Source organism: Pogona vitticeps, chromosome 2 (genome assembly GCF_051106095.1).
Source record: "Pogona vitticeps strain Pit_001003342236 chromosome 2, PviZW2.1, whole genome shotgun sequence".
NCBI lineage: Eukaryota > Metazoa > Chordata > Lepidosauria > Squamata > Agamidae > Pogona > Pogona vitticeps.
In genome coordinates this window covers 175,793,351-175,815,594 of record NC_135784.1, presented here as the reverse complement: position 1 = coordinate 175,815,594, position 22,244 = coordinate 175,793,351, and the positions used below count along the sequence as shown (strand labels likewise).

The following is a 22,244-nucleotide window of genomic DNA, read 5'->3' as shown; positions in this document are numbered from 1 at the left end:
CAGCCAGTGCAGTAATCTATAGGATTACTGTCTCCCCAGATCTGGTAACTGGAGATAACAGACTCATAGAATACTTGAGTTGGAAGGGTCCTCTAAGGCCATCAAGTCCAACCCTCTGCTCAATACAGGGATCCAAATCAAAGCAGATCTGACAGATGGTTGTCTAATTTTCTCTTGAATGCCTCCAGTGTTGGAGCGCTCATCACCTTCCGAGGTAATTGGTTCTGTTCCTTTGTCATACTGCTCTAAAAGCTAAGAAGCTTTTCCTGATATTCAGCCTAAATCCCCCCCAGAAGTCCAAAGCAGCACAGGCAGATTATATATACTCCCAGTGTGGTTTAGAGGATAGAGGGATGGACTAGGATTCTGGAGAAATGGGTTCGAATCCCCACCTGGCCATGGAAACTGACTGGGGGAGTGGAACTGTTAAAACCATTCCTTAAATATCTTATTCACCTTAAAAGCTCTATGAGGGGTCACTATAGGTCAGTTCCGACTTGACGGCACAGAACACGCACACACATACGTGCGTGCACACACATCCTGAACAAAAGGGACATTTTAAATTACTCTCAATTGGTGCAAGAGGATTTTGGGGTAGGATTAGAAATAGGAGGGGCAGTTCCTGGTCCTTTGCTGGAGTGGTCCTTACCTGCTCATGGACCCTGAGCCGAAAAAGATCCATGTCATGTATAGCCTCCTGGCAAGAGCAGTCACCAAAAGACTGTCCTAAGATGTGAAAAACCTGTGGTTGTTTTTTAAAAAAGACTTTCTTCTATCCCTGCAACACACCAGCTCTCTTTGGAGCAAAAACAGCACTATTGGGATTTCTCTGGGAGTTTTCTGCAATATTTTGGGGAACTCTCTGGGAGTAATAGTCCCAGGATCTCTCTAGGGCTTCTCTGCAGCAGCTCTCTTCTGATTCTAGGACTGGTGCAGAGAAGCCCTGATTCCACAGCATATCTGGGATCTCTCTAGACTCTCTAGAGTTTGGCTGCAGGGACCTTGGCATCTTCCTGGAAGGCTCGCCTACACACAGTGGTTCCCAACCTTGGGTACACCAGGTGTTCTTGGACTGCAATTCCCAGAAGCCTTCACCACTAGTCTTGCCTTTCTGCTGAGTGCCTCTTTCCCTCACTTTCATTGATTGGTAACAATTGTTTGTCGCTGTTGATCTGTTGGGTTGGTTGCTAGCATACAAAAAAGCAGTATACAGTATACAAGTCTGTAATTTCAAACAGCTATAAGTGAAAATGTTTTTTTATTCTTTCTCCCACAAATGTCTCAGAGTGAGTTTCTGAGACTTTAAGTGCCAGTTAATGAGAAAGGGGTGGAATTTGGGGAACTTAATGCTATTCTCCTCTGTGGATCTCTGTACTTCTACTGTGTAGCCAAAGATGATGATGATAATGATGATAAAATAATTTTACTAGAAATTTAAAACTCTGCAACAATAATAGCCAGAACATGTTGCAGAAATACACTGACCTCTTCCAGCCAGTTCTGACAAGATCTTCCAGAAGATCCATGCTCTTTCCCAAGGCAAGTGAATGACTTGAAAACTCCTGGTTTGGACGATTGCTTCTTGAGTAGCTGGAGGTTCAAGTGGATGTGAACAGTTCTCAGGCATGGAATATCTGTCTGCTCCAGGAGACTGTCCTGTTCAAGTATCACTTATCACATGAGATATTTTTGCTATATACCATCAAGTTGTTCACAGAAGATGATGACCCTAAAAGAGTTTTTTGAGAGATGTTAGATGATCTAGGAATGTTTAGCCATTGCCACCCCACCCACCCCTGGTGAGTTTCCAGGTCTCTTAGATCCTACTCTGATACTCTGTCCAGTAAACCACACTGACTTTTGAGTCAAAGAGGCATGATTTCTGTTTTCAAGTGCTTCCTCTCTTCCCCTCCCAAAAAAAGTTGTTATTTTAGGCTTTTTAAGGAGGTGGTCCTTACATTTCTGTAGGACTGGGTCAGTATAGCTAAACTCATGCAACTGGCATAGTAAGAGATTGCCAGTGGATTCAGTTTCTGTAATCTCATAGATTATCTTCTTATCCTGTGTGTCAGGTCAAGGAATCTGACACCTGAACCTCTCCCTAAGAGTCCAACAGAACCTTATAGACCTCCAGGGAAAAATTAGAAGCCTGTGTTCACCACAACTGACATTTATCCCCCAAAAGGTGAATTCCATTAAACCCAGAGGAATATTGTGCACCTTATACAGTTCTCCTTTGTTCTGAATATCCTCTGACTTCTTAGCCTCATGCAAGACAGATAAATTGAATGTCCAAGAACATCTCTACATTTTACACAGGCACATGCAAGCACATAATATATGTGTGTTGTATTGTGTTTTATCTATTGCCTTCTCTACTGAATATCCAAAAAACAAACTATGAAAACTTAATGAACTAAATAGAAAATATAAGTTACTGCTCTAACAAAACTTTAAAATGCTCTAATAAAAATGAATATAGTGCTTAAGAGTGGAATAATAAGACTGGAACTAAAGAGTTAGAAAATACTGTACTGAATAATTAAAAGTACTACAAAGGCATACTCTCTAAATTATTAAAAAAAACAGCTCTCAATTAAGCCACATCTATGAAAATATCTGAACAGACTATGTAGTTGATAAACTAGAGTATAAGCAATGAAAAGATCATACTGTCATATGGGGGGGGGGGAATTTACCCTTGCCCCAGCAGAGATTTCTCCCCTCTAATGGGTCTGTCCCGGTATCCTTTGTGCCTTGCCCTGGCTATCTTTTCTGGCCATTATTTATATTCTTATTTCTCCTTCATTTACTATCATCAGTCATTTTCTCAGGGCCTGGAGGTCCGGGAGAGTGGTGCACCATGAAAAAGAAAAATCCAACAGGAAATTCTAATAAACCTAAACTTTCTGTAACTCCAAGGGCCTGTAATTCAGAATCTGGCAGGCTGCCATTGTGATGATAAACATATTTATCTTGCAAACTCTGGAAGAATACAAACTTGCAACAAAAAGCATCTGGTGCACTTGAGTCTTGGAATATTGTAGCCACGCATAGTGCAAGTTATAAGACCTGCATCCTTTGTTTATGCCTTTTTATCATTTGTAAAGCATGTTCAGCAGTCAGGAGGATTATGGTACTGTACAGTACAGTACAGTGATCTTGTCCAATTCTTGGCTGGAGAGCTGGCTAATTGCATTGCAATGATTCTAGTAAACTATTGATCAATCCTCAATTCTGAAAGTACTTTCATTTTCAAGGCTATTTTTTTCCTACACCGCCCTTAAATATTTTAACATTCTACAGCAGATCACAAGATTTCACATCTTGACAAGTGAGAACATCTTTGTCTTCCTTAAGAGTATTTATCGTGTGTTCTTAAAATGTCAGCTGCAAATATGTCACTGCTTTTAATATAAGCTAATTTGTAGCTTACTGAAAAGCATTCTCCCTAGTCTCTCTGGTGCCTTTCCAATGGGCTAAGAGATTATGGCTTCCAGAGGTTTGTGATGTGGCCATCAGTGGTGCACCAAACACATAGTGCTGAAATTTCCCTATGGTAAAAATAATGTCCAGAAACTCTTTTTTCAAATCTGCACCCAGTTCTCTTTGGCCAGATAAGAGCTTGCGCTTGCCAGTATCCATCCTTCTTACCCAGAATAATAAGGCTGTTTTTGCTCCCCCATCAAGATTTCCTTGCACCTACCACATGCAATCTCCTGGAATCCCTCTGGGACTTGTCCCCAATATGCTGCATTTTTCTACTACCCATATCTGCAACATTCATGGGGTTTCTTTGGGTCTTATCTGCAGTGCTCTAGGATCTCCCTGGGGCTTGTCTATAGACTTCCCAGGAACTCTAGACTGTCCTTGTGGGCCTTCCAGAACCTCTTTGGGGCTCACTATAAATGCACACAAAGGCTGACTCATGGCTGGTTCTATGGCTGTTTGCCTCAGCTTCGTCATTGCCTCATCAGTGGGCAATGATGTCACAGTTCACTCTGGGTTCTAGAATTCTGTGATGTTTCCAAAGGGAAACGGAGGGGCCGGAACCCCATGGCTGCAGCTGGCTCCTTGCAAAAGCCATGGTGACCTTGGACCCATCAGGTCTGCTTTCGCTTGCCTGCTTTCGCTTTTAAATAAACCTGCTGCCCTGACCAGCTTGTCAGGAGTTCTTCCTCCTCCTCCTCCAGACGGTGAGTTGAACAGGATGCCTGGGTGAGATTCTTGCATTCCACAGGCTGCCTTGGACCATCTGAGCTGCCTAAACAGAGGGGAAGAGTGTTGTTTAGAGAGGACAGTTAGACTAACAATAAGGTAAAGGTAAAGGTTCCCCTTGACATTTAGTCCAGTCGTGTCTGACTCTAGGACGCGGTGCTCATCCCCATTTCCAAGCTGTGGTCACGTGGCCAGCGTGACTAGACACGAAACACTGTTATTTTCCCACCGAGGTGGTCCCTATTTATCTACTTGCATTTGCATGCTTTTGAACTGCTAGGTTGGCAGGAGCTGGGACAAGCGATGGGAGCTCACTCCATGGCGTGGATTTGATCTTATGACTGCAGGTCTTCTGACCTTGCAGCACAGAGGCTTCTGCAGTTTAACCTGCAGCACCACCACGTCCCTCCACACTAACAATAGTTTTTCTTAAAATTGCTTCTTCATAAAAGATTAAATATCTTTGGTTGCATCTGGGGTGGTTAATTCACTCAGAATGCATCGGGTCCTGTTTGATTTCAGATGCCAAGCAGGGTTGGGCCCAGTTAGTGCTTGGATGGGAAACTGCCTAGGGATGCCATGTTTGGGAGCCAGTGTGGTATACTGGGTAGAATATTTCAGGAGTGGTTTTACCATTGACATGCCCCAGTGATGTTTCCATGCTGAGCAGGGATTTGAACGCAGATCTCCTAATCCATCACTCTATCCACTTAAGAGAAAAGGGTGAAGGTAAAAGCTGCTTTTGCAAGTCCCTACAAGGACAGGATGATTGAGTAAATGGTCATGGTAAAATAGTCAGTATATAGACTTTGTTAATTATTTAGCTGACATAAGGAATTTAGGGAAGTCTTAAGAAATCATAAGAGGAAAGTACAAATAAGGGAGGTACCCTATTGTACTGACAAGAAGATTGAGCAATTAAGCCTAGCTAATAATGAAATAGTATGGATCAGTAAGAATGACCATAAGAAGGTTAAGGAAAGGGGACTATGTACCAAATAAGGAGAAAAATAAATAGCAGCCTGGGGTCTAGTTAATATGGGGAATGGGAGATGTAAAACAGGGACAGGACTTCACATGATTGGTTTAGGCATACCGGATAGGCTGTACACTTTGGCATACCTAACAATGGGGAAACAAGGGAGGGATCATGTGGCTGGGAATAGGGAATAAATATCAAGCTGTGTGTATTGATCAGTGTGCCTGCCTAGTCAGGACACCCACTTTTGCAAAAGTGCTTGAATTCGTGGTTGTCTGGTTACTGTATTAAGTAACAAGGGGGTGAGCATTTCTCACACACTACATCACGCTGGCTGTCATAATTGCACACAACATCTCCATTTCCATTTTCACATAGAAAACCTTTTTCAGATCTAATCCAGGAGGCAAAGATGCACTCCTTTGGGAGGGCGAAGAAGGGTCATCATCCAGTCCCTCTCCGTCATTCTTTAAATATTATACAGTATCTCTTTTGGTCCTAGTTGGAGCCTGCCCACCTGTCTCTCAGCTGCTGTTCCCCCCACCCATCCCCACCCAGGGAAGTTAATGGTGGCGTCTGCAACATTTGCACTGGTTTAAACGTTGGCTCCTTCTCCTTACAGGCCAAAAGGCTGAGACCATGATTCTCTTGCTGCACACTTTCCTCCTTACCTGGTTTGTGGACCTTATCCAAGCCAAGCTCTTCAGCCGCTGCGAGTTGGCCCACGTGCTGAAGGACAACGGGATGGATGGCTTTGAGAATTATAGCCTGGCCGACTGTGAGTGTGCACTTCCTTAGTAAGCTGTAGTGCTGTTGTGAGGGCAGGACAGCCCTGAATCTGGCAAGTACACCTAGTGCATAAATACTATGGATCACAATACTTAGTCATAAGGGCACCAGCAGTTTGGTGAGATAGCTGGAGTGGCTCATTCTCTCTGAGCCTGACCTACCTCACAGGGTTATGGAGAAGATAAAGCGATGGTGGTGGTGTTGTTTGTGTTTGTGTGTGTGTGTGTGTAGAGTGCTGTCACACCACTTTGAGCTCAGTGGAGGAAAAGGATGGGGTGGGGGGCGTAAATAAATAATCAGTCCAACATTAATTCCCAACAGCAGCCAGTTAAATATCTGCAGGACGTCTGTAGCGGAACACGAGGGCAGCAGCCCCCTCCCTCGCACCGTGTGCACTGCCCAAATGGTGGGAAATGCCTTGTAGCAAATGAAACTAATTTGTTATGAATCAAAGTCTTCTTTACCAAATAAATTCAGTCTTGTCCTTGGTTTATTTATCCGTCTATGAAACAGATTTTTAATCCACCTTTCAGGGCACCTTTCTTTCACAATAACTGTTTTCAGAAGGTCACGACTGAAAGTGGGTGTTATTACGCCCGTTTTGCAGAGGTGGGAACTGAGGCAGAAGAAGGAGCATCTTGCCTAAGTGAACCTAGGAGCCTTCCAGGCAAAAGTTCTCTTCCAGACATAAAGTGATATTGCTTTGGATACAGGAGAGGTCATTGATGGGAGTGGTGGAGGGCACCAGAATATAAAAATCTGGATTTTACCGCTAAATGAACCAGGCAGTATGGTTTCCCAGATGGAAAGGCTTTAGGCACAATCACACTCTTTTGAAACACACAACTGATCCAGAGTAATATGGGTAAAATCTCTCCTTCTTTCGACCATTGAGAATAATGGACCACCCGTTGCTCCACTGCCTTAGGGGCGACTGACAGGGGCTCCTTCCATCTCCCTCTCCACAGGGATCTGCATGGCATTTTATGAGAGTGGCTTTGACACCGAGGCTGTTGACCGGCACGGAGATGGCACCAACGACTATGGCATCTTCCATATCAACAGTGGCTGGTGGTGTGAAGAGGAAGGCAGTAGTAAAGCGTCGGAGAACCTGTGTTCGGTATCATGCTCGGGTCAGTCCCCACAATGACCACTAGAGGCCACTGTCGTTCCGCAAGGGGAGGGAGGATACAGAGAGGGCTGCGGTCCATCAGATACAGAGTACAGTAATTGTCTCGGAGAAAATGGACTAACCTCTCCTATTTATTTTTGTTTTAAAGATCTTTTCAGTTTTAAAAAAAATTAAAATGGAACAGGAGTACACACAATACAGTATATTGATTTAATATACTGTCATGGACCTTAGGTTAGTACACATAACACGTTGCTGTTAACGATGCATTGGCTAATTCACATTTTACACTGAAATACCAGTGCATCTGGAGGTTAAAGTCAATTCCCCCAAATATTGACAAGACATTGATTTCTGTTCAGCATTGCTAGTACGTATATGCTTCGAAATATCTGAACAAGCGAATTATTTTTATTTTTGCATTCCCCAAACATGCCCTGAATTCTTTGTTTGCAACATTCCTTTTTTTAAAAAAAAACTCTTTATATCGGAACTTGGGGAAACACTGCATTTTGCTTGCTTGCCTTTATTTTCACGCAAGCTGAGGATGAGCTTCGCCATTACCGTGATTTCCCCGACTCGTTTAATGACAAGATGAATGACAACAGCGCCACCTGTTGCCCGCTATCATCTTGGCCGCGATCGAACGTTTGATGCCTTTATAGATGTTTTCTGGAACAGGCATGAGGAATGAGTGGCCTTCCAGATGTCGTTACTCAGTTACAGCTCCTATCAACCTGTGAGGTATATTGAGAGCTGCAGACCAATCAGATCTAAAGGTCACCACTTTGCTCACTCCATCCTAGATGAAGGTTTCTTAGGCTACCAAACTTGTGTCTTTTCCTTCTCAACAGATTTTTTTTCCAGTTAGAAAAAAGATGAAGTGTTAGGGAAAAAAGCCAAAAGTTTATAAAATGGAAGATGACAAGCCTTCCCCACTACATCAAATTCAGGTTTTAAGCTAGCATGATTGCGTAGTAAAACCTCATCTGGAAGTACCGTGTGTCATAATTTCAAATATTCAGAGTACTACACATACATTATGCATTTATTTTTTATATATTTAAAATATTTTTAACCCACCTTTCTTTGATAAAAGGACCCAAGGTGGCTTACATAATTAAAAGACAATATTTAAACTAAGAACAGTAAGTATACGAATATTTTAAAGGATCAAGCAAATACTTAGGTAAAGGTAAAGGTTCCCCGTGACAATTTTTGTCCAGTCGTGTTCGACTCTACGGGGTGGTGCTCATCCCCGTTTCCAAGCCATAGAGCCAGCGTTTTGTCCGAAGACAATCTTTCCGTAGTCACATGGCCAGTGTGACTTAGACACGGAACGCCGTTACGTTCCCACCGAGGTGGTCCCTATTTACTGTATCTACTTGCATTTGCATGCTTTCGAACTGCTAGGTTGGCGGGAGCTGGGACAAGCGACGGGAGCTCACTCCGTCGCGTGGATTCGAACTTACAGCTGAAGATCTATAGATCTTACAGCACAGAGGCTTCTGTGGTTTAGCCCACAGTGCCACCACGTCCCCAAGCAAATACTTAAAACACAGTAAACAAAAGCAACACTCAAAACGCATTCAAAACAGTAAGGAACAACCATCTATTTAAAAAACGGACTCATGTAGTAGTAATCCTTGCAACAACCCAGTGAGTTAAGTGAATGTTGTAATATCTTGTGTTGTAGATGTGGGGCGTAAAAGCAAAGCTTGGGAAGCTATTTAAAAATTAAGTAGTTACCGCTACCATACCTGCACCACATTCACAGATGGACGGGTGTTATCGAGCAGATATTGTCATCTACTATTTATAACCCTTTCATATTTCAATGCCACTACTACATCTTTTTTTTCTACCCAGCAAATATTCATTAAGGAGCAAAATATGGAACAGCATATGGCGTAACGTCTTTGGCTGGTTGTGCTAGAAGCCTCCAGCCTAGAAGCATCTACATGCTCTAAGCCATTACAGGACCCTGGCTCTGTGATACTAAAAGATCCCGGGTTCCTTCAGATTGGGATTCACTGCTTCTAATACATAGACAGAACTTCTGAACAGTCAAAACATCTCTAATGCCTAGCTCAGTGGTTCTCAACCTTGGGTAAATCAGGTGTTCTTGGACTGCAATTCCCAGAAGCCTTCACCAGCAACTGTGCTGACTGGGGTTGACTGGGAGCTGAAGAATACATGGGTTACCCAAGGTTGGGATCCACTGGCCTAGCTAAAACCATCGATAAATGTTTGGTTTTAATTTGTTTGCCTTTTGTAAGCTACGGGCAGGCAGATCTTTGGCTCCCCAGTTGTTTTGACCTCCAATTGCCATCAGCCCCACTTGGCATGGCAAGCTACATGTGTCAGATATAGAGATGCCTCAAGACACAATACTGTGGTCTCAAGACACAATACTTAGAAACAGAGTGCACCATCTCTTCATTCCTTCTTTTTCTTGTTCTGTATGTGGACATCCTCTAGCCATCTTAGAAAGAATTCAGGACATGTTGTACTTCTAGGTGGATCCTTAGATCTGACCTGGCAAGGAACTTCTTTTCTTTTTTACCGTTACTTTTGTCTTGGCCTTCCTCAGGCTGGTACCTTCCCAGTGTGTCAGATGAAGGCTCTTCTCAGCCTGCCATACTGGTAGGTCTCCTTTGATCGTCAAGACCAGAGGCGTCTTTCATGGTCTCCCAGAGACATGGTTGCCCAATTCCTGATATCTTTCAACCCAGGATCTGCTGGCTAGGATTAGTGAGAGTTGCAGTTTAATGATGTCTAGGAGGAAACTGGAACTTAATCCAGAAAATGACAGAGGTGCTCCTGCTCATTCAAAAGGCAGATCAAGAAATAGCGATTCAGCCTGTGCTGGATGAGGTTACACTCCCTCTAAAAACAAAGGTGCTCAGTTTTGGGGTGCTTCGGGATTTGTCTCTAAGCCTGATTGCCCACATTTCAGCGGTGGCTAGGAGTGCAGAATTAAACTAGTGTGCTAACTGTGTCCATTGCTGGAGAGATCTGATCTGGCCATGATGGCACGTGCCTTAGTTACATCCTGGCTCTAATGCACTCTACTAGGTGCTGCCTCTGGAAGGTGTCCGAAAACTTTAGCAGGTCCAAAATGAAGCAGCCAGATTGCTAACTGGGGCTGATTGCAGGAATCACATAACCCCCTTGTTACAGCAGTTCCGCTGGCAGCTGATCCATTTCAATTCAGAGTGCTGGTTCTAACCTATAAAGCCCTAAACGGCATGGGTCCAATCTCTATCAAGGCCTGTGTCTCCCTTTATGAACCTGCCCGGATGTTAAGATCATCAGGAGAGGCTTTTCTCTCACTCCTACCACCTTCGCAAGTGTGTTTGGTGGGGACACAGGAGAGGGGCCTTCAAAACTAAATTGACATTCCTCTGATTGTTACCCTGCCTTATATTCTGAATATTCAAATTCCTAAAGGATTAAACTCCTCTCTCTTGGTTTCAAGAGTTTAGTTTAGTTTGAACAAGGAACAGGGACCTACCATTTTTGTTCTGCAACCCTAGCCAGCCACTAAAAATTCACAGGGCCACTTTCTGACCAGCAGAAGGGCTTTAAGATTGAAAGGAGGAAGGATCCAACCCTTGTTGTGCCTACTAACTCATCTCCAGAGATTTGTCTCCCATGGAGAAGAGTAACTGGGCCCAAGACATATCTCACTCCCCAAATAGTCCACTCCATCTGCTAGGGACAATGCTTCTGCTGAGCCACTTCTCCAGACACGAATTAATGTTCTTTTTGACACCACCACCCAGGATAATGGGTGGAAGAAATCATAATTATTTTGCCTTGTGTGGTTCTTTGCACCATTCACAGCTTCTCATTCTTTATTCTAGATTTACTGGATCCTGAAATTGGTAGTGCTATCACTTGTGTCAAGACGATCGTGAATGCTTCCCAAGGAATGAGTGCCTGGTAGGAGAAGATCCTATGTTAGCACCTCCCAGTTCGACACTGTTTCTCTCCCTGATGGTTCTGTTGCATGGCACAGTGTTAAGATAGTTTTATGCCATCTCCCTTGTTCCTCTTCCATCTTGAAATAGATTGCCCTCTTGGTCACCCATCCTTGCTACCCTGTCTTTCAGAGCAAGCTGGTGCTATAATGTGAAACTGCTGAAGATTCCTCTGCCTGAATTCCTCTGTCAGATTTCTGGGAAAGGCATGGATGTTGAAAGACTAGATTTTGATTATTCATTTTATTAGAAGATATCACTAGGGAACACATAGTCGGGCTGTGACACCGTTCAGTCCTAGTATAGCCAAGTTTGAAGAATTCTGGAAGCTGCAGTGTGGAAACATCTGGAGGGCCCCGTGTTTCCTAGTCCTGCAAGAACGCTTTTAGAGGATGGCCAGGTGCAAGCGAAGACAGAATGCTTCCTGGACTGTTTCAATAGCTATTTAAAATAGGGTGCTCTGGCAATCTGGATGATAAACAAGATCTCATGAAATGCTGCCTTCTGCACAGCTGTTAATGTTCCAGAGCAGCCAGCATGGGTGTCGTGGACAGAGTGATGAAATAAGTCTACCTGGATTTAAATCCCCACCAGGAAATTTAAATCTTGGTGGCGCATAACAAGAATTAAAGGTCCAGGAGCCTTGTCCTTTTATACCTGCCCCCCCTTCAGTCATTGTTATCTTTCAATGCTGGGCAATATTATTCTCTGTTTCACCAAATTAGATCACGAACAAGATGGAAAAGCTTGTATCCTTTCTTGCTTCTTACCCTAGAAGTATCCAGAAACCCTCAGAGAGTTCAGTTGCCAACTCCTTTCTATGTGCCTTTCAAAGCCAGACAAAAATGTCTGCCAGTGAAGCAGCACAGAAAAGCTGAGTGTTATTTGTCTGGTCATAGGCACAAGGAGCTCCATTAGGGAAAGAAAAGGAAAGATTCAGCAACACTTTTAGAGATACAGAAATTGATTGTAGGTGGGGATCTTTGCCTTGAAGGGACATAGCTCGATTTATTCATAAGGTGCGTTCAAGATATATCACAAAAATGTAAGTGTGGGTAGTACCTGTTACTAGACCATTAAAAACCAAACAAATTTGATTTTGGGGACCACACGGCCTTTTCCTTGTTCTTTCATTACAGGTGGTTTTAAAAGTGTAAAAAATAAGATAAAGAAAGAGCTTTCATTTTATAATTTAAACTCTAAGGAAGATTATGCGTGCACATCTCCATAAATGATGATAATCTGGATATCCTGACCATCTTTATTTGGTTTCTATTTGTATGTGTCAAACGACAGATAGTATTAAATGATCATGTGAACAAGTCTCTGTAATGATTCAAAAAGACTAAGCACAAAAAGTTTTAAATAGCTAGGTACAGCATTTATTTAAACCATTAACATCTAAAATATAATTTTAATCTTAAAACATAATTTTAAAATTCATTTAAAACAAACAAGGTTTTTGGCTCTAGTTTTGCCCACTCTTGATGCCCTCAGGTTGCCATGGTCCTCCAAAGAAAAAAATCCTCCCACCTCTGATGTGAATTATGTAGGAAGAGATGCCTAACAAGTTCACTGGTACCCAAGCTTAGAAGAAATTACATTTTTGGATTCCAATTCTGTGTGGTCAGGCAGGCTGGGAGATTTGGGGAGGTGGAATCCAAACAAATAACCTTTTGAAGTTCTGACTGGTCCTCACACCCTCCTTGGTGTGCTTTGGTAGAACTGTGTCTATAATGCTATAGGATTTTACTGGGTTAGGGCGTCTGTCATTTCTATTTTAGCTTAGTAAAAGGCCTGCCTGGCGGGAAAAGGAGCTAGTCGTTGCATGGAGGCAGTTTTGTTTAGGAATCATAAATTTCAATGACCTGTTTGCTGATCTTCTCTTTTCAGGGATGGGTGGACGAAGCACTGTCAAAACGAGGACCTGTCCATTTGGGTGAAAGGGTGTAAGATTTGAAAATGTAACTATCTTCAGTCTGTCTGCTCTCTGTCATGTCAACAGTGCACAATATATTTGTTAATTATTGTTATTCCTATAATTTTTATATTGGTTATTATTGCCGTTGATTCATTTGTTTGGATGGATTGAAGGAAGACACATCCTTATTCTGCATCACTGGGAGTGCCTGCTGGTTCTCTTGTCTTCACTTGGGGCTGAGTCAGCAATGGTGGTGTACATTTCATGTTTGCACAAATAGGGGTGCAAATTCTATCTACACTTTAAGTAAACATGAGCCACCCTAAAATATCCTGCTTGTGTGCTGGGCAACCTCAGACTCTGGGGCAGCATCTGCCTAATTGGGACCTCAGCTCTGTCTTTGGACTTCCCCAGATGATCCCATTCTCTTCCATATGACACAATTCTTTAATGGTTTCCCAATTTTTATACTGGCTCTCTCCTCTCATCCGGAAGGTTTAAAATACCTCTCATGAGGCATAGATAGCTTGGTGGTTTAGGTATCTGACTGTGGATCCAGGGAGTTCAATTCCCTTCTGTGTTTCCAGGGTGAGGAGCCAGCCTGTGTGGCCTTGGGCAAGCTGCATAGTCCCAGGGCACCCCACAGGAAGGGAATGGGAAACCACCTCTGAGTGTTCTGTACCTGGAAAACCCTTAAAAGGGTCAGAATTGGCTTGATGGCCCATGATAGAACCATAACTGTGTCTATGTTATGTGATGTCAGAACTGACTTATACCAACTGTAACAGAGCTTTCAAGGTATGTGAAAGATATTTAAGGCATTGATCTACCAGTTCCCTTCATGCGTTTCCATGGATTTAGGTATTGTGAGTCTAACACCGTTGCTCTATCCACTTCACCACCTGGCCATGAGGCCTTGTGAATAGCAATAAAAAACTTTAGGATAATATTCTCATTCCCATCCTTTTTGGCCCCACTTACCATCAGAATTTAAGTATGTTCTTTTATACCTGGTTGAACCTTTGCCTGAAATTCCGAAATTAGTAAGCACAGGTTTCATAGTACAGAGAGACGTACAGTAGTACATTATTATCTACTAACTTATGTTAACAGCTACAAAGGGCAGTTTGAAAATGATCAAATCTCCGTGCTTCTTCCCCACCACCACCTTTTTTTTCTTTTTGGAGAAGAAGGTGATTCCAGATAAGGCTTTACTTATGCAGCTTTGCCCTGCCATCAACTCATTAGATTGTCTCTATGCAAGTGCCTCATCCTGCTTTTCTGCATTGCTTCATCATCCGTAAAATGATAGAAGCATTCAGGCCTACCTTAATTTTCCAGATTAATTGAAGCATTTTCAACTCTGAAGTGCTATGTGAAAGTCTGAATTAATATTGGCTGAAATCATGTTCCAAAAGTTGCATTGAGTTAAGGCTGCTGATGTCATCAGTCTTAAATGGCATAGCGTATAGAACAGGAGTTCAGCCATTGTCTCCAGAGGACACTGTGCACGATGCACCGTCTTTCTTCTCTATATGCAGTATTGGCCTAGACAACTCAGTAGCTACTTCTTGAGGAGTGGTGTTGAATTGCACAGCAGTGCTTGGAGAAATCAACTTTTGACTACAGCTCATGGAGGTTTCTGGGTTGTGTGGTCCAAAACATATTTTTCCAAACTCTGTGTCACTGAAGATGCTATATTCTAGAAAGAGTGGGGTATGGCCATGTTGGCGAAGGAGGATTGGACATAAAGTCAGCAACATCCTGTGATTTATAGTTTTTTTTTGGGGGGGGGGAAGGCTGATGTCCTAGCTAGGGTCCTGCACCAATTAGGTCAAGCCCTTTCTGATGGTGAAGCTGGAAGAAAGATCTGACGGTTGCGAGTGTCGGTGGACCTTTTGCTAGAGAGATGATGCTATTCAGCTAATAGTTGAACTCAAACAACACAGCGCAGAAGAACAGTGGGGGGGAAAAAGAAACACTTGGGATGGCTAGGATCAGAAAACATTGTTGGAGTGTGAATCATGCACTAGGAATTTCACTGTAGAGATAATGATAGGATAAGAAGAGGTAGTTTGGCCCTTGGGCAGGAAAAGGCTGTGACCAATTAGAATAAAGAAGAGCCCAGAGCACTTAAGCCATACCTCTAGCCTTGGTCAAAAAACCTTTTTTCCTAAAATACAGCAGCTATCGTTTTTAACAGCAAGGGCTGAAAAAGCATTCTCATTGTCTCTGCCTGATTGACACCCAGCCACATGACAAGAACTTGAAAAAGTAATTTTCTGGATTGCAGCTCCCAGAATCCCTGCCATATGGCTTGGGCAGGTTCTAGGAAGTCAACAGTCTAAAAAAAAAAAGAGAGTAAATTTCCCAGCCTCTGGCATGATCACAGGTGCCTAAAGAAAGAGGCAGGGAATGCCATAGCTTCCAATCCTTTAGGAATGAATGTTAGGAGGTTCTAAAACCATCCCCCTGTATTATATTTTGGTTTGCATGCCGAAGAGAGAATGTGAAGTGAAACGTAGGGGAGAAGTTTATGAAAGTCCCTTTTGTTGTCTGCATGGTATTAAACAACCCATGGCCTGTGTTTCAGCTGGGAAGGATTGGAGAAGGCTCATAATGGCTGTGTCTCACTTTCATCTACCCAGATGGATGGGGTGTTAAACCTACCATTTGCCATTCATGTTTCAGGCACTAGGTGCAGAACACCTTTCCCCCACCTTGTGCCCATCAGAGGGATTCGACTTCAATCCCATTGTTGCAAGATAAAGGAAACAACAAGAATTATATTGTGATTTATCTGACATAGCCAGGTGGGGAGAGGTTCAGCCCGGATCAGATACTGATGGTAGCAATGCATTCTTTTAAAGAAAAGGCTGCTTATTCCAACAGGAACTTGCCAGAATGGGTATTTGGCAAATTATTGTCCTTTTGCTTTGTAGTTGGATAGCTGGGAAGATAGTAGATCTTTGTTAGTGCATGGGATGTCTCAATACTGAGCACTGAAAGATTTGCATGTCTGGAGGGACAATATGGTAAGAGAAAGCAATACGCTCTTGTTTTCACACATGATCTGCTCTTGTGTTCAAACATGATCTGACCATGAGAAACACTTAACTTTGAAGCAAGCTGAGTTTAGGGGAGGGGAAGAGAAATTATCCTGATACAAAACGTATCAGATTTTGCTCCTTCCAAATTCCAAATCGCGTAGGCTGTTGAATGAAGGGATGGTAGGAAATGAGGTACTGTATAGATGTATTCAGTTCAGCAGGTTGATTCTTCAGATACAAGAGTACTGTTAAGTTTTTTGTAACTATTCAAAAGTAATCTTTCTAAACATGTGTCTTATAAACTTTAGGGCTGGTACCCTTTCATCAGGTGGGGTGAATCTCCCACCACCACCAGCTGCTGCCTTGGCAGACATGCTGAAGGGAGCAGAAATGGGGAGAGTGCTGCAGCATGAAACACAGGACAGAGGCCTCCGAAGCAGCTGCCTTCCCCCCCCCCCCCGGTGTTGACATAGGGTGAGGCACTGGATGAACAGGACCTCTGGATCCTTCCTCACAGCACGGCTCTGGGGAGGAGAAGGACCTCAAGACCACCTACTCTGTGGCAATCTCTTATGTCTTTGAGAGCCCCGCCGTATTGGTCTGCAATTCCTGTTGGTCTTAGTTAACATGATTGATGATTAGGGATGATAGGAGTTGCAGCCCAACAAGATCTAAGGCCCACATGCTGCCCACTCTTGTGGTAAATGATTGATAACCACTGCCACCAGAACATTGCAGGCAACTGCCCATTTCTCCTAAGCAAGCCCCCAGGCTTCATTTGAGTTGTGCATTGGTCCCACAAATTGTTGGGTATACCACGGTCAAGATCCAGATACTGTATTGTAAAATAATAACAAAAGAGAAAAAGCCTCCAAGCATGTGCTGAAATCTTTCCCCTCCCCAATGTGTTCTCTGGTTGATGGCAGGACACGTTTGAGGCAAGCTGGCATCTTGCTGTGGTTCTCTGCTGGCCAAAGGTGGGGAAACGTTGCCCCTCTAGGTGTTTCAGACTTCACCTCCCAGAAGTCCCATCTGTCACAGAAAGTGGCAAGAGGTTGTGGGAATTGTAGTTGTCAATGCCTGGAGAGCCAAAGGTTCTCCATCTTTGTTATGCAGGGATTTAGCAACAGGCAAGCACCATTGGGATGAGCAGCAGCCATCTGGTTCCCATTAAGAACATCAGCAGCCATGCCCTTGTGTAAATCAGCTGCATACAACAAATAGTGACGCTGCAAACAAAGTGGGGACATAAAGGCTGCTTTACTGAGCATTACTAAAGGGAGGAAATACAGTTGTGCACACAGACCCTATTAGGGCTAATGAAGCAAGGCAAGGGTACTGCTGTCTTTACGACGCCTGGCACTGTGTCAGACTCCGTTCAGCCTTGGCACCAGAGGACTGGTGGAGCACAGAACACTTGACGGATGCGCCAGGGCCAAGGAGGTTATGAGAGATGTTCAGGATGCTGCTGGCGCTGTACGAGCCATCTTTGTTCAACATCACCTGACTAGGCATCACCCCCTCCGTTATATCTTTTCCATCTATGCTCCACTTGATCTCCAGAAATCCTGGGTAGAATTGTTCAGCTACACACAAGGCGTGGACTGTAGAAGAGCAGGATCTCTGAGAAGCATCAGACAAGAGGAAGACTGATGATGGTTCCTTTACTGATGTTCCTGGGAAAGAGAAACCAAACATGGGTTCAAGGATGCACTGATCTGACCCGACCCTCTCCAGCAACCAAGCCATTGTGACTCCCAGAACCACCCTCTTTTGGTTTGGTGCTGGGGCCAGACTTTGGGACCCCATGCCAGAAAAATCCACCATGGTAAATTGATTATCCTCATCAGTGCTTCAAAGGGGCAAATTTAAGCATGCTTTTAGAAAGTATAAGGAAGAAAAACACATGGTGAACAAACTGGGGACTGAAGATGACAATCTAAGGAGAAAAGACTTCAGGTTTCTGGCATCTCCTTTGTTTTTTAACTACAGTGGTTTCCAGCATTAGGTTCCCCAGGTGTTCTTGGACTACAGTTCCCAGAAATCCTAGCCAGCACAGCCAGTGGTGAAGATTTTTGGGAGATTCACCCAAGAACGTATAGGGACCCAAAGTTGGGAGCCACTGCACTAGATGGATCATCAGCTGCAGCCTGACATGGGCAGAGAAGAAACTAAACTGGTGTAGCAGTCCAGCTGTTACTGCTTGGTAGATGCCAGCATAGCCAGTGGCAAGGAATCATGGCATTCCTAACAACATCTGGAAAGTCGCATCAGCTCTGAGTTCAAGGATTCTGAACCTCAGCGGAGGCATGTGTTTTGTGAACCAGAATGGAATTCTTTGTCTTTCAACACAAAATTCCACTGATAGTTACTCTGTGTTTTTATTTCACCAGTATAATTTTGTGGGAAAGCAAAGCAGGGCAGTCGTTTTGCCGCTGGTACTGCTAAACAACCAATTTTCAATCAGGCCAGGTTACTTGTATTGGATAAGCAATGTTCGCACTCACCGCCCCTGACACTGAGCTGTGTCCCTTTCCCTGAGACTGCAATGCTGAAGTAATTCGCTTCTGCCAGGCACCAATAGGTGGCACTTTCTTCAGTGCGCACCCTCTGGATCTGCAGCACATATGCATTGGCAGTGGCATCCCGGATGGGGACAAACCGAGCATCAAATTTGGACGATTTGTCTATCTGGCCATTGTTGCCATGCTTCAAAATGAGAGTGGGGTGACTGGCTGGCTTTTGCTGAAACCAGAAAACATGGTAGTCCTGGATCTTGCCCCTCTCCAGGGGGCACTGCAGGACAGCGGTCTCCCCCTCAGCATATAAGGCTTGCGGTGGCTGTACGGGCACAGGCTGCAAAGCTCCACCTAGAGAGAGACAGAGGGGAAAAAAAGAGAGAGAGATGAAGGATGAGATGAACTCATGCTGGATATCATATGGAGTAATAGAATCATAGAATAGTGAAGTTGGAAGGGGCCTATAAGGCCATCAAGCTGCTCTTCATCAAAGTACCCATCCCAATATTCATAGTGATTGGAATTAAGGGTCCTGCACCAAATCCAAGGGGTAGAAAAACTGGCAGTGGACCTGAGCAGAGCCTTTTCAGCATTGGCCCCAAGCCTATTAAAGTCCACATAGGGCAAGTCTAGATGAAGGTGGTTGGGGCCTTGCAGCCATTCTCGACCCAGGCCTCCCTTTTGATGCATGTGTCCAGCCTCTTAGGAGGAAAGATGGTGCAGAGCTCCAGTGAATGAGCTGGTTTTTAAACAATGACAAACAGCAGCACATACGTTTTCTTCTCTCAGTAAAATTCAGCCCCGCGACTTCAGTGAAGCTGACAGGTTGATCCCCCCAGCTGCCCACGATCTTCAGACTGCGTTCAAGATTGTGCTCAAGATCATGCCTATTCAAATCACTGTGCATAGAACTGCAGCTTTAAACCTTACATGAAACATCAACACAGTTGCTACAAGGGGCAGCGGAATGGGGCTCCCAGCCTGTCTGGGTCCTAGTGAGCCTTGCAAAAGGCTTGTATCTCACGTTTACTCTGCAGGCAGATGGCCCTTGAAGCACAGTCTTGTAGGAGCCATCTTGCTGTGACCTATCTTGCCTATTGCTGCATTCAAATCATTCTGCTGAATAGAATTTTAGTTAGTTTTTAAGTATTTGTGTGGGATTTTTAAAAAACCTTAGCACCCAGCTCCCTAGATTTTGTAGTCTGCAAACTGTCCTGAGTGCATGGATAAAAAAAAATCAAAACAAGTGTCTATGTATGTAAAGAAATGTAACTATGAATAAATATTGAAATCCAGTGGATGGCGTGTTAACCTAGGGCTCAGGAGACCTGGTTCAAATCCCTACTTGGCCTTGAAAACTCAAGGAGGTTGGGCAAAATAGTAAGTTGCTACTTAAGCATCTCACATACCTCAAAAACCTTATTAGGACCATCCTCATTTGTGAGTGACTTGACAGCCCATTAACAACAGCAAACAAACATACATTTTTAAATATCTAAAAAATTAATGACACGAATGTAGATAAGAACATAACAAGTAAGGAAGTGGTGAAGGCATCTTTTGATGGTCAGCCTACAGGACAGTTAAGTTCTCACTATATATATCACCTAAATATCTTTTGAGTACATTCTCACAATGCCCATGGGAGGCCCTTCCCACAGACTAAGCGGCTTGCTGACATTCGTCTTGCTGTCCTTTTGACACCAGATAAAATATTTTTGTTCACAAAGCCATTTGAGTTCACAGATGCCTCATAGAATTTTGCCTCTTCTTTTAACTCAATATTTTTTTACGTTGTAGTTTAATCAGAGCCTAGAAACTCTGACCTGGGTATTCTAGCTGGTTAGGCTGTTCTAAGAAGCATAAACCAAAAGGGGAACATTTTCAGTGTCCACATAATGGATTGTACCCCATCCTGAAATAATAGAAGGAAGAGTGGTATAAAAAACTGGACTCCAATAAAAAGAAAAATAAAAGACTCCAAAATAAAATCTCAACAAACAAACACCTGGAAGCTATAACCTATCACATACTGACTGGAAGAAGTAAATTCAGCTATGTTCAGTGGAATTTTGAGCCACTGCCCCTAAAATCCTTGCATCCCCTTAAAAATCCAGGGCTAGTAATTTTACAAGCACAGCACACAGAATAGTGCATTTGTCACACCCTCTTCAGTTCTCTGAAAAACAATACCTTCCCCCAAACCATGGCAGCTTTTAAAGCTTGTAAGCAGGCTATAACTTTAACAGGGAACATAACTCTGTGTGAGTATTTGAAACAGATGCATCCCATCGCGGTGTACAATTTACAGCTAAGAGCATCTCTGATTAAGGGCTTCCCATGCCTCTGATTCATCACTTTAGTAAAAGAGTGCAGTATCAAAAAGCAGTGCCAGAGAAGCAGGAGTAAATTGTTTATGGCTTTGCACATCAGAATGACCTTTGTGGAGTCTATGATTCACTGCCTTTGCAGTAGGAACTGTCAGCATGTACACTTTTCAACTTGCAAGGTAAGCATGCAAATGAAGCTTTGGGGGAAAAAAGCTTTATGTAAATATCCTAAAAACTAGACACTTGGTACGGTTTATTTGTGATCTTCATTGTTTTAATGCTATAATGGGCGAAAAAAGGTATATGGCAGAGAGCAGGGATAGAGAGAGAGAAAACAAATCTGATGCCTGCTGGAGTTTTATGCATCTAGAGTCTGCAAATCTAAGTTGGTGTAGCAAAATATTATGTTTTGATCAACTCATCATTTAGCATGCATAGGTAGTAGGCCAGAATTTCAAGGTAGGTGGCCATTCAGCAAAAGCAAAAGAAAAAAAAAGATTCTGGTTGCACCTTAAGGACTAAATAGATGTATGTGTTCTCCCAACAGCCTCCCGAATCTACACCCCACTTTGCAGTCCTTTTCCAGACAGTAGCTGTTACTTGCCTTCTAATAAAAGAAACTGGTGACATCTGGATTTCATCTGTCCATATCACGCTCATGCTATCTATCCTAGCAGAAGACCAAAGGTCCTCCTTTCCCATGCATTCTCACTTATCCATTACACGTTTTTTTGCCTTCTCCAGCTCTGTGGTTCTTAAACCTGGGGGGGGGGGGGGCGGGGTCGGTATGTTCTTAGACTACTACTCCCAGAAGTCTTGAGCACTGGCTGTGCTGCCTAGCGCTTCTGGGAATCATAGTCCCAGATCATCTGGGGCCCAAAGTTTAGGAACCACTGCTCTAGGTTGACATCTAGTGCACATAAGTATACTCACCATGGATGGAAAGAACCAGTGAGAGGCACAGCAGGATCTGAGAACTCATCCTTTTCCACGTGGGTGCAGGATCTGGGATGAAACGGCTTGCTGTTCTAATGAAGACACACACCCCACACCCTGCACACTTTGGTTTATGAACACTATTCTCTTTGCAAGTATTTGCCTACAACACGGGTGATTTCCTGAGATTCAGGTGAAATGGTTCATTGATTGGCTGGAGACAGACATCTGACAGATGAAGGCAAATTCATACAACAGAGTAGGCTGTGGTCATCCTGAGTAAAGCTGATTTCCACAGTGGGTGGGGGATTTTCTTTTTTTTGTCATTGTTTCTAAGTGTCATTAATTTGTGCACCTTTGTTATTACTTCAGAAGCACAGT

The 22,244-nt window shown here is 43.5% G+C and overlaps 2 protein-coding genes across 2 annotated transcripts; one reads left to right on the top strand and one right to left on the bottom strand.

The window, feature by feature from the left end:
- The first annotated feature begins 1,685 nt into the window (after positions 1 to 1,685).
- LOC110081190 (lysozyme C, milk isozyme) lies at positions 1,686 to 16,266 on the top strand. The gene is made up of 4 exons (XM_078386483.1): positions 1,686 to 5,978; positions 6,958 to 7,122; positions 10,991 to 11,069; positions 13,001 to 16,266. The coding sequence occupies exons 1-4, from the start codon at positions 5,840 to 5,842 to the stop codon at positions 13,065 to 13,067; spliced, it is 450 nt and encodes a 149-aa protein (XP_078242609.1). The 5' UTR covers positions 1,686 to 5,839; the 3' UTR covers positions 13,068 to 16,266.
- A 1,053-nt stretch (positions 16,267 to 17,319) lies between these two features.
- On the bottom strand, positions 17,320 to 21,998 carry LOC110081179 (immunoglobulin lambda-1 light chain). The gene is made up of 3 exons (XM_020797679.3): positions 21,861 to 21,998; positions 18,586 to 18,948; positions 17,320 to 17,754 (listed from the first exon to the last, which is right to left on the bottom strand). Exons 1-3 carry the CDS (start codon positions 21,907 to 21,909, stop codon positions 17,426 to 17,428), a joined length of 741 nt encoding a protein of 246 aa, XP_020653338.3. The 5' UTR covers positions 21,910 to 21,998; the 3' UTR covers positions 17,320 to 17,425.
- Between the last annotated feature and the right edge of the window lie 246 nt (positions 21,999 to 22,244).

Excerpts from the sequence above, each read along its gene's own strand:
- LOC110081179 (XM_020797679.3), bottom strand. The coding sequence starts at position 21,909 with ATGAGTTCTCAGATCCTGCTGTGCCTCTCACTGGTTCTTTCCATCCAT. Across the intron at positions 18,949-21,860 it reads ACTGGTTCTTTCCATCCATG|GTGGAGCTTTGCAGCCTGTG; the intron begins GTGAGTATACTT and ends GTCTCTCTCTAG. Across the intron at positions 17,755-18,585 it reads ACAGCTCAGTGTCAGGGGCG|GAACATCAGTAAAGGAACCA; the intron begins GTGAGTGCGAAC and ends TCTCTTTCCCAG.
- LOC110081190 (XM_078386483.1), top strand. The coding sequence starts at position 5,840 with ATGATTCTCTTGCTGCACACTTTCCTCCTTACCTGGTTTGTGGACCTT. Across the intron at positions 7,123-10,990 it reads GTGTTCGGTATCATGCTCGG|ATTTACTGGATCCTGAAATT; the intron begins GTCAGTCCCCAC and ends TCTTTATTCTAG. Across the intron at positions 11,070-13,000 it reads TCCCAAGGAATGAGTGCCTG|GGATGGGTGGACGAAGCACT; the intron begins GTAGGAGAAGAT and ends TTCTCTTTTCAG.